At 45.3% G+C, this 11,682-nt stretch overlaps 1 protein-coding gene and 1 long non-coding RNA gene across 2 annotated transcripts in view; both read right to left on the bottom strand.

Annotated features, from left to right (window-relative positions):
* Positions 1-885: 885 nt before the first annotated feature.
* LOC109117675 lies at positions 886-2,014 on the bottom strand. Its single transcript, XR_002024983.2, has 2 exons — positions 1,828-2,014; positions 886-915 (listed from the first exon to the last, which is right to left on the bottom strand). It is a non-coding gene; the product is annotated as an uncharacterized LOC109117675 (long non-coding RNA).
* A 9-nt stretch (positions 2,015-2,023) lies between these two features.
* The window catches only part of Rbx1 (ring-box 1), an 11,192-nt gene continuing 1,533 nt past the window's right edge, over positions 2,024-11,682 (bottom strand). Inside the window, exons 2-4 of the mRNA XM_010612277.3 lie at positions 10,090-10,168; positions 4,920-4,990; positions 2,024-2,113 (exon numbers count right to left, since the gene is read on the bottom strand). Coding sequence (XP_010610579.1) covers positions 2,024-2,113; positions 4,920-4,990; positions 10,090-10,168 — 240 coding nt within the window. The remainder of the gene's footprint in view (positions 2,114-4,919; positions 4,991-10,089; positions 10,169-11,682) is intronic.

Here is an 11,682-nt window from a genome sequence, read left to right on the forward strand (position 1 = left end):
TTTTTTTTTTTTTTTTTTTTTGAGGCAGGGTCTTGCTATACAGTAGAGGCTGGCCTTGAACTCACCATGGAACCCAGGCTGGCCTCAAACTCATGGTATCCTCCTGCCTCAGCCTCCCAAATGCTAGGATTACAGGGGTGTACCAACATACCTGTTTTTCTTTTTTTAATAATATATTTTATAAGAGAAGTTCTATATAGCCCAGGCTGGTCTTTCGTGGTGAGCTTTCTGCCTCAGGTTCTGAGTGCTAGGATTACAGGCATTCACACCAGGTTCCAAGTGTCAGTTTTTAACTTGAATTCACAATTATTCTCTTGCCAGTTGATATCACATATTACAATTTTATTTTTCAGGTTTATCTTTCTAAGCTATGAGAAAGCAGTGTCACAGAGTTATGTGTGTCACCTACCTCACGCTCTGCGGTCCTCAGGAGCCCGAGAGAGGACAGCTCCAAATAGAGACAAGTGCCTGCCTAGGGCTACTGTAGCAGGAGGGGCTGGGAAGCAGGACCGAGTTGGGCTCAACCAACGCGCCTGTGATTTCCCCACTCAGCGGCTGCTTCTGTCACACAGGAAGAGGAGCTACCTTGTATCTGATGCTCAAGATCCACACTCTCCCAGCCTGGGAGGTGCCTCAAGCCCAGTGACACGTGGGCAGTCAGGTGCTCTGTCTCCAGCTCGCAAATGGCTTTCACACCCCACCCTCCAGCTCATGGACTCTCACTTTGTACACAAGAGACAGCATCCACTCTAGAACCCAACAGAACTTTATTTTGTAAGGGTACAACCACAGGCGGGGGACAATACATTGAAGAGCTAAGGGGGAAGGACACGGTCCTATCTAACCTACAACAACAGGAGGCAGGTTGCTTAATAATAGTTAGGATGGGTAGAAGAATCCTTCTAGTGCCCATACCTGCAAGACAAAGCAAGTTCCATCATTAATTCCACGCTAGGTTCCTATGCGAGACAAACCCTGCTTAAACACAGGCACGGCCTTAGGCAGAACTCTGGAACACAGATTCGACCACAGTGTGCACCAAGCTTGGGGTGGAAGTGAGCTTGGCCTGACTCAGTCACTCTCCTCTCCCTCTTCCTCCTTCCCAGCGCCTCACCATGCTCTTGCCTGCAGGTCCATCAATAGGACTGATTAAAAGCTATGGTTCATCTGCGTAGAGAAAAGCTGACCCCTGGAAAGGGGGCAATTTTATGTGTAGATATGACATAGCTATCACATGAAAAAAACAAGGTGAGTCATTGTACATGTTAATAAAAACACACTTTCAAGTGTCTACAGAGAGCCAGAAAAGTTACTGGGAAGCTGCTGTTGTTAACTTCTGAGGTCTAAAGCAGGAGGCTCATTTTTTGGGGCAGACCCTTTCAAAGAAGTTAACTGTCGAGAATTAACTGTGCCATCCTTTGTGTGGGGATAGTTTCATCAAGAGGGCCACAGATGGGCGGGAGACTTAGCTTAGTGATGCCAGCGCCTGCTTCACAAGTTCAAGGTCCCAAGTCTGATCCCCAGTACCAAAAAAAAAAAAAGACCACAGATGCTTTATCAGCACTAAGCAGTGTAGATGAACTGCTGATACAGTGGCACAGGTCTACAACATAAGCAGCCATGGAACTTCCTTAGGGAAAGTCACATTGGAAATATTTCAGGGCTTGGAGATTCCCATATTTTCTGTTTTTACAGATGCTAGAAAGTTGGGAACCCACAGGCTACAAACTTAATGCTGGCTAATTTTTCTGCATGCTCCATAAATGAAAAGGCCCGGGGCACATCGCCACCGCAGGCCTGAGCCCATCCCAAAGCCCAGACACTTACTTTTGGAATTCCCACTCTCTGTTGTCCAGTGGACACACCTGTCGTGTTTTCAGCCAGCGAGAGATGCAGTGAAAGTGAAACGCATGCTGAAAGAAGAAAAGATGTGTGATTAAAAACTTTACTCTGGGCCAGGCCAGGGATTTAGCTCAGTGGTTCTGCTGCCTGCCTTGCAAGTGCAAGGACCTGAGTTCGACACTTACTTTTGGAATTCCCACTCTCTGTTGTCCAGTGGACACACCTGTCGTGTTTTCAGCCAGCGAGAGATGCAGTGAAAGTGAAACGCATGCTGAAAGAAGAAAAGATGTGTGATTAAAAACTTTACTCTGGGCCAGGCCAGGGATTTAGCTCAGTGGTTCTGCTGCCTGCCTTGCAAGTGCAAGGACCTGAGTTCGATCCCCAGCACCAAAAAAAAAAAAAAACTTTGCTCTAGTCTATACCTTCTGCTGCCCACACTCCCTCAGGACAGACAAGCAGAAGCCACAGTGCCCCAGTGGAGCACAACTTGGTATCTGTCCTCAGTAGGTACGGGGCATTTCCAACAGACACATGAGTCAGAAATGTCACTGCTGCTCAAAAATGATTCAGGGAGCACAAGTTCACATCCCAGAAGGAGCCTTTTCCTCTTTACACAAACATGCTTGGTCCCAGCCCCACTTGGCTTGAAAGGGGCTGGAGCATCCACTTCCCTGGAGGAGGCCCTGACCACACAGGACTTCAAACTGCTCAATCCTTGGTCACCAGCCCCTGGCCTCCTGCCCCACCTTGAGAAACAAGGCCCCTGGAAGCAGAACCTCTGCTCAGCCCTTTACAGGGCAGCTCCGTGCCACTGCCACCACCCTGCCACTACCACCCAGGGCTGAGATGGGTACTATGGGTTTACTCAGACTCTGGACAGCCCAGCACCAACAGGTGTTTGATGGATGAGTGTCTCTGTCTTAAAGACCTAAAAATTGAGGGAAAAGTGTTCTGGCAATAAATTGCATAGAAGCAGCTAGAAGGCCATCCACAGGTGATTTTCATGATCAAGACAGAAAGGCAAAGGCAAGAGTGTCAGCAGTGCTGGTAAGGACAGGGAGCCAGGAGCTGGCTTAGATTTGGGGAGAGGAAAACCCATGTGCAGGTCTGGATGAGCCGCAGGTAGGCATAGTCACAGCAATAGACAACTATCCCCCTCCTAGCCAGTCACATGAACAGAGTATTAAGAGAAGTACCTAGGGTTCCCCTCATGTAAGCTGTGATTGCTGTGCTGCTGCAGCGGGGCCCAGAGGAACCTCCCCACATCAAAAACTCATGAGGACCTGGTTTAACAGTGGCTCTGAAATCTGGTTCGTATGTCTCCCCACAATAGGTATGCAACTTCAGGAATCAGACATTATGGATTATTATCTTGCAAACTGACTTGGCAACAAAAATTTTAATTCTGTAATTAAGAATGGAATCCAGATGGGTATGGCGATGCACACTTGTCATCCCAGCAGTCTGGGAGACTGAGGCACGAGGATCGCAAAGTTTAAGCATGGTCTGGGAAACTTAGTGAGACCTTAAAATTTTTAATTTATAAAAGGGCTAGGGATATACCTCAGTAGGAAGGGCCTTGTTCAATCCCCAGTGTGTCTGTCTTAAAGAGATAAAAATTGTACTGAAAATTTTAAAACAAACAAACAAACAAAAACACAACAAAACAGAGCCTATAGCTGGTAAGCTATAGATTCTCAGCAAGTCAACTATGTATCCTCCAGAGCAACAGCCTTCTGGAAGGTCATAAGTCTGCTGACTCTCACAGCTCACTGTGAAAAAGAGAAAAAATGGATTTCCCAGAGGCAGAAGTTGGAGCCATTTTTATTGGTCCCCAGGTGTTGGGGACAGGTGCTCCCAAGACGCCCAAATCCATCTTCTGCCTCTACTACCCAACACTCTCTGGGTCAGCAGTGAAAGTCACACAAGAGGACACATTAAGCAGGTAATGTTTGCAAAGGTCCATGGGTCCCAGGTTCATAGAGATGCTGACATCTTCAGCCTCACCCAAGCCCCACGGCAGCCACTGCAAGCAGTCGTGCCTGATACTGTTATCTGTGTGGTGCAGACAGGAAGCAAAAGCAACTCGCCTAACTTGGGAGCCGGGGTGGAAAACTGGGAACCAGCACTCCAGTCAAGTGAGGCATCCTGTGGCCGACGTGAGCTTTAGGAAACCAGCATAAGTGCCCTGACAGAATGAAGATGGTGCGCTGCAGGCAAGGGATGAGAAGGACCTTGCCCCGAATTTGTATTTACTTAGATGCTTCAACACTGATGCTTACTGTGTGTAGGAGCAATTCTAAGCTTTTGCCCTCCCCCTGCTGTTTTGCATGGTACTGGGGAATCATATGCATGGCCTCAAGTATGCTACCACATATATATATTGCGCATGAAATTGAAGGATGAATTTTTAACATACTCTAGAAATAACTTTTTTTTTGGTGGTGGTGGCACTGGAGATCAAACTTAGGACCTTGAGCTTGTGAGGTAGGAGTGGCACCACTATCCCCACATCTAGAAATAACATTTTTTTTTTTTGGTACTGGGGATCCAACTCAGGACCTTGTACTTGTGAAGCAGGCAGTAGAACCACTGAGCTAAATCCCCAGCCCTAGAAATAACATTTTTGATGTTTGTTATCCTTCACAGTCGTCACATCCTGCAGGACCAAACATTCAGACCAATGATGCTGCATAAAACATTTCTGGCATGTGCTTACTTAAAACATCCCCACTCAGGACACTAGCCACACTTAAAACACACACGGCCTGGAACCCTCAACTTATCTACCGTACTCAGCTCCACAAACACTTGTCCCGGGGGTCTGCTCAGAAGATGAGTGAAGGGCGGTGCCAGAGACCAGGCCTCACTCTGGAGCCACTCCCAGTGCAGAATCCCAATGGCCCCAACAGAGGGGCCCGGCCACCAGCACGACCTGGGCCTCTCTGGAATAACCAACCACGATTCCCTCCGCTAAGGGAACAGTGAGAGGGTTTGAGATCTTTTGTGCTGCTTGCATATTTGGGGGAAAGCAGCTGGTCACTTCTTTCCTAGTTATTTCAGACTGGCAAACTTACATTACAGACTCCCCAGGCCACGGTGCATTCTTCAGATGTAGCAGATGCCTGGTTGGCTTGGCACTCTATGCCTGCGGGGACAAAAGCAAAAGGATCACCAAGCCAGGGATCAGCAGCCTTACAGCCCGGGGCAGCCAAGCAGTGCTTGGGTGGTTAATCAGCCGTAACTGTTTCCTAATGAATGTGAAACAGAGAAGACAGAGATGGGACTCGGTGGCTACTTCCCAAAAGTTTCCTATCTTTTTTTCAACACTGCGTTAACAAATGGGAAAAGTGCTTTTCTTTCTTTTTTTATTTTTTTCTGGTATTAGGGATTGAACTCAAGACCTTAACCTTGCCAGGCAGGTGCTACGCTGCTGAGCTGTATCTCCAGCCCAGAAAAGTGCCTTTTTTTTTTTTTCTTGGTACCAGGGATCGAACTTGGATCTTTGTGCTTGCGAGACAGGTGGTGGAACCACTGAGCCAAATCCCCAGCCCCAGAAAAGTGCTTTTAAACTCTGAGCATGACTGGACTTTCAGAGCTGCCCTCTCCCCAATCCTTGGCAAGTGCTTTTTCTCCCCACACAGCTCAGTCCAAGCTGGGTAATAGGCTCCAACCCTTGCAAGAATGGGGAGGAAGCTATGAACTGGACAGAAGCAAGAAGGGGAGGGTGCCCTACTGAACCTCAGGTACAGCAGTAACTCAAGTTCTACAAACGTCATAAAGGGGGCTCTGTCTATGGCCACTGAGTCGCAATACTTACCACCCCAGAAGTAACTGTCTCAGATGGAGAGCAGACTGTTGCACATACACCCACATATCAGTTTCACAGAGGCATTTAAAGAGAAAAAAAAAACCCCGACATTGAGAACTTCTGGGTGAAGCTCTACTGGGGATAAACACTGTATTTGAAGAATAAAGATTCCTAATGTAGAATTTGCTTTCTCTGAAAAGAGCCAAATGGGAGTCTCGCCTTCGAAGAATTAAGATTCAGGAAAGACTTTATTTAATAGGGACATTTGATTCAACCAATCTTAGGTGGAAAAGAGCAAAACAGTAAAAAAAAAAAAAAAAATTATGCTAAGATGTTAACAAGTATATTGGTCTCAGAGAAGACATAGACCATAGCGAAGTTGCCCCCCCGCTTTCAAAACCATAAAAATCAAAGGTTCTGAAATCACAGAATTCGCTTTTGCTCTTCAGATTCATATGACAAACAAGAGAACTTGATTTGTCACCTGAAACGAGTGCAGGCCTGAGGGTCCGAGTAGTATATTCCAGGGTTTATTGAGGCTGGGAATGAACTACTTACATTCCAAAGATCGCAGAGAAGATAAAAGCTGATGTCCTTCTAGTTGGCTCCTCTAACTTAGATGGGGACTAGGTATTATGAAATTAACTAAATAAGAACTACAATTAAAGTAAGGGCCAAAACTCAAGGCACACCCATCACAGGTCTTTTTGTCTAGTTGTGGCCATGATGCTACTCAACTCAGGGTCCCTCAAGCCTCCATCCCAGTCCTTTTGGAGCTCTTTTTATTTCATACCTGGAATGCTCTCCCACTATATCACCTTTAATCCCTCCTACTCATTAAGACCCACCTAAGTGCCTACTTCTGTACTGGAGCATTTCCTGACTCCCTGTGCCAAGTTTTTTTCCTTCCCTTCAGGCACTCGTGACTATAGTCACTTATTCTAGCACTTGTCAGTGACATGATAGTCTCCTGCCATAGCTGATCCCTCTCCTGCTAGTCAAACCTTGCATGGAGCAGAGACCCAGTCTTTCTATGCCAAGTGCTAAGCAAGGTCTTGGTACCTGAGTAAGAAAGCCCAAACTGCTTCTACAAGGAGAGAGAATAGGAGCCAATATATATTTATTCTCTATCTGGAAATTCCTAACCAAGAACCAAAATATGTAAGAGGCACTGGAACGCATCTAGAACACCAGGCAGGAAGTGATATGGCATGGAAACAATGAATATGGCATGGAGGATGAATAAAAAAAGTTTAAAATGTGCTCAAAAATTTTCAGAGGGCTGGGTATAGCTCAGTAGTGCAGCATGTGCCTACCATTTACAAGGCCTTGGGTTTGAGCTCCAGCGCTGCGGGAAGAAAAAAATAAGTTTTCAGGCTTTTAGTGCAGAAAGTGAGTACCAAGGCAGAGTCCAGTACGTTTAGACAAGGCAGGAACTGTTTGCGTAACCCAATTGGACAGCAGCAGCAGGTAATGCGGTGTCCCACTCCTGCCGAGGCAGAAGGTGACTGCAGACAGTACATCAAGGGACTGCAGAGGAAGCAAAGGCTGCACCTCCAGAGTGGACAGATTTCACTCGTTCAAAAACCAGGGACTGGAGTCTGGAAAGACACTGAGTCTTACAGATAAGACGAAGGTAGCCTCTTCACCTGGCACAAGATTAGCAGCGATAATGGAGAAAACACGGGCTTGTATACTGCATTTCAGCAAGTCTTTAAAACAAACAAGACACGGGCAATATAAAAAACATAAAGCCCACAGGACGGCCTGCAGGATCCATTTGAACATGAAGGAGAAGCCATCAGACCAGAAGTCTGACCACGGCATGGCCACAATCATTCTTATTTATTTGCAGCTATGTGTCTAATTCATCATTTTTTTCCCCTTTCCTTTTTGGTACCAGGGATTGAACTCAGGACCTTGTAATTATAAGGCAGGTGCAGTGCCACTGAACTAAATCCCCAGTCCTATAGCTGTGTCTAATCATTCATTTAATGCCAAATCAGATTTATTGGAAAATGGCCATAGCTAAATCAAGATTCTTGCTTTATAAATTCCCTATGGTGAATGTTATCATTATGTGTATACACCACTAAATGTTTTGTTTAAGAAAAAAAGGACTATTGCTTCTATTGCTTCTGGGAGTGTAATGGTAAAAATACAAGACCCTAGTTCAATCCCCAGCATTTAAAAAAAAAAGCTTGCCGCGTGTGGTGTCGCACAACTGTAATCCCAGCACTCAGGAGGCTCAGGCAGGAGGATCGCTGTGAGTTCGAGACCAGCCTGGGCTACATAGTGAGCTCCAGGTCAGTTCCAACTACACAGTGAGACCCTGTCTCAAAAAATCCCCCCCAAAAAATAAAAATAAAAAAATAAAAAATAAAAAATCTAGGGCTAGAGATTTAGCTCAGGCACTGCGCCTGCCTCGCAAGCACAAGGTCTTGAGTTCAATCCCTGGAGTTAAAAAAACCAAAAACCAAAAAACATAAATCCTTGGTAGGCATGGTGGCACACACCTATCCCAGTGCTAGGGAGGCTGAGGCAGGAGGATCACTGAGTTTAAGGCCAGCCCAGGCTACATAGTGAGTTCAAAACCAGTCTGAAGTACATAGTGAGATCCTGTCTCAAAAAAACAAAAAAGAGGCCAGGTCTGTAATCACAGCACTCGGGAGGCTGAGGCAGGAGGATCGCTGTGAGTTCGAGACCAGCCCGGGCTACATAGTGAGTTCCAGGTCAGTCTCAACTACATAGTGAGACTCTGTCTCAAAAAAAACAAAAACCAACCAAACAAACAAAAAACAAAAATAGAAATTACAGAATGTCTTGGGACTGCCTAACACAACTGCCCTAGCTTATGGCTGTGTGGAACTATGGTCAGAAAAAAACACCTCTGAGTAAGTTCAAGGTGCGAGCTGATGGTTAACTCTGGCCTACTCCTATATCACCCACTAACACAGCCACGAACCCTGCTGCTCTCCAATACTTTGCATGTGGTAGGTTGAAACTGAGATGAACACTGGATTTCCAAAACATGGAATGCAAGGGCTAGGGATTTAGATCAGTGGCGCCATACCTACCTCACAAGTGCAAGGTCCTGAGTTCGATCCCCAGTACCAAAAACACCCCCCCCAAAACCAAAACATAAAAACCAAAAGAATGTAAAGTAGTGTATCCCCCTACCTCTTTATCTGCAGCGCTGGAGATCAAATCCAGGGCTTCAAGCATGTTAGGCAAGCAGTTTACCAACTAACTACATCCCCTGAGATTTATCTTGATTTTTAAAATATATTGATCATATATTGAAAATATTTTAGATATGACAGGTTAAAACAATGCTGCTTGTTTTTACTTTGTGAAAGTGGGTACTAGGACATTTAAAATTTTTTATGTGCTTGCTTTTGTGGCTGTATTTCCACTGGACAGGGCTGGGATACACAAAGGTAAGGAGAAGTGAAGGTAGGAGATGTTCCAGGAAGGGCGAGGGAACACAAGGAGAGCAAGGGCACTTGAAGAATGGAAAGAAGACCTGAACAATTACCACCATGAGCAGAAGAGTGACTCGGGATGAAGGTGGAAACAAAGTAGAGAGATCTAAAATATAAGTGCTAGGATCCCTTGTGCTCGCAAGGCAGTCATGGTGCCACTGAGCTAAATTCCAGGAATCTCTGCCTGCCCCATTTTTTATCTCAATGAGAAATCATTTTCATAGACAGATGAAACAGTAACCTCACTGTTCCTGCTGTGATCAATATTTTTACCCCATTATCACAAGGATATGAAGACAGCCCATCAACAACAATAATCAGGTTCACTGTGTAATGAAGTACATAGAGATTTTTTAAAACTTTCTTTAGCATAATTACCTACTTAGATGTTGACAGTGATGTCCTTTTGAGTACGTTTGGGGCTAATACCAAAAATCTTTACTTCTTACTTTCTCTTGGGGGGGGTGAAACACAGCCTTGCTATCTAATTCAGGTAGGCCTTGAACTTGCCGCAATTCTTGTCTCAGCCTCCAGAGTGCTGGCATCATCAGAGGCATGCACTACCACACCCAACTCCAACTGTAAGTCTGGCCCAATAGAAAGCAGTCCAGATAGACTACTTTAGCTCAAAGTTGGTATTTTCTTCCTTTCAGTATTTCTGCCTTTGAGTCTGGATATGTGATGGGACATAGACGGACCAATCAATGGTGCTTTCGCGACCACCTTCACCCTAAACGTGTCCTTGCCAGCTTTAGATTAACTTGTCCTGGAAGCTAGGATTGCCTCTAGGAATCATAAAAACCACTCTATTTCAAACACACCAGTGGCCTGGCCGCAGAACCTGCATGGGCTCTGTGCACTGTATCTCCTTGTGAAGAAGGAATTGGTCACATTAGGACGGCTACAATCTCTGTACCCTTCCCCACTTCCTCCCATCCTCCGATTACTCACAGAGATCCATAATGTGGTTTCTGCAGATGGCACAATTATCAACCACAATGTCCCAGGCCCACAGAGCTACTGCATTCCACTGCAAAGAGAAAAGGGGACAAAGAACTCTCCTTGTAAGGGGTACACACTCAGAGGACTTGCAGCTGCATTTCTTTGGACAGAGACCACCACACAAAAACAGTTTTGGGTATGTACTACTCTTATTTATAAGAGTAGAGGACAACAGATTACACTTCTCTCCCATTCCCCGAAAAGTTGAGTCTATGGACAGAAATGAATAAGCATCTTTTCATTTTTTCCCTATTGTTTAAAATAATTTAGCCATAGCAATTTAAGCAAGTTAGAAATCATTTTTAAGTGCTTGTTTTAGGTTCAGCACAGACTTGAATTACTGTGCAGGATTTCTCTGATAGTTGCAGTAGAGTTCAAACCCCCATAAATATCTGCTCTTTCAGGCAGCTTTGGAAGCATGAGCAGGAAGACGAATGCTTGGAACAAAATGAACTAAGATGGTAATTGGATCATAAAGTGGGTAATCTCGGGATAGGCTGGAGAGCTAGTTATCCTGTCAGTATACACAAGGTCATCACTTAAAGCTGACAAGATTACTTCATAACACTGCAGAACTCATTAGAATTGGTTTACTTATCAAGTAAAATGATATTCTCAAATGTTACATATTCACACTCATACTTAGTTAAGACAATTCCAGTAAGTTTATCTAAAAGTATTTAAATAATTGAACTTTCTGGCTTCCTCAGATATATCTACTACCAATCACCCCTTTCATCTATGAATTTGGGGTCACTTCCCAAATATTTATTGCTCAGAGAATCAATTCTTGGAGTCTAGCAACTTCTCCAGCACTTTTTCTACCTCAGCCGTTAACTTGGAGGAAAATCCTCCATCCTATTCTTCAATATGGCTGCTGGCTCTTAACTGAGCAGCGACCACAATAAGACGCCAAAAAGCAAAGGGGGGACAACGCGGAAAGGAGGTGGAATAGCGTCGGTGTTTAGCCTATGTTCCAGGAATAACAGCTTTCTTCCTATTTCAGCATCTTTATTCTGAACAGATTTATTTTATCTCAGGTGGGAATCAATACTTTTCTCCCAAACTGTTGGCGAACCACTACGAGACATCTCGTGCAAAGAAAACCAAACCAAACCAAAACAAAAAAACACGTCCCCCGTCTACTTTCCCACAGACCAAGTCATGCGCCACTAATATTCAACTTTCCCCAAAAGGCACAAGATCAGAGCTCGCGTTTTTTCTTTTCTTTTTTAAAAACAAATTCTACCACGCTTTTTAATTTTTGTGGTGGTAGTGTTAACGAGAGACCTGGATGTGACAGAACCAAGGACCGGGGCGGCTGTGACAATCAACAGCGAACGACTCCAGAGCCAAGCTTTACTACTCCCGGCTCTTAGCGGGTAAGACGGCCAGAGACTGGGCTCACGGAGGCCTCCAACCGGCGAGAACCAAGTCGGGGTCCCCCAGGATCAGAGGACCCCAAGCTCCAGGAAGGGGCGGGGCGATCACCGGCAGGGCTTCTGGAGGCCCCCAATACTGTAGGGCTCAGGTTCTCGGCTT

This window comes from Fukomys damarensis, unplaced genomic scaffold (genome assembly GCF_012274545.1).
Source record: "Fukomys damarensis isolate Sample0158 unplaced genomic scaffold, DMR_v1.0_HiC HiC_scaffold_19, whole genome shotgun sequence".
Taxonomy (NCBI): domain Eukaryota; kingdom Metazoa; phylum Chordata; class Mammalia; order Rodentia; family Bathyergidae; genus Fukomys; species Fukomys damarensis.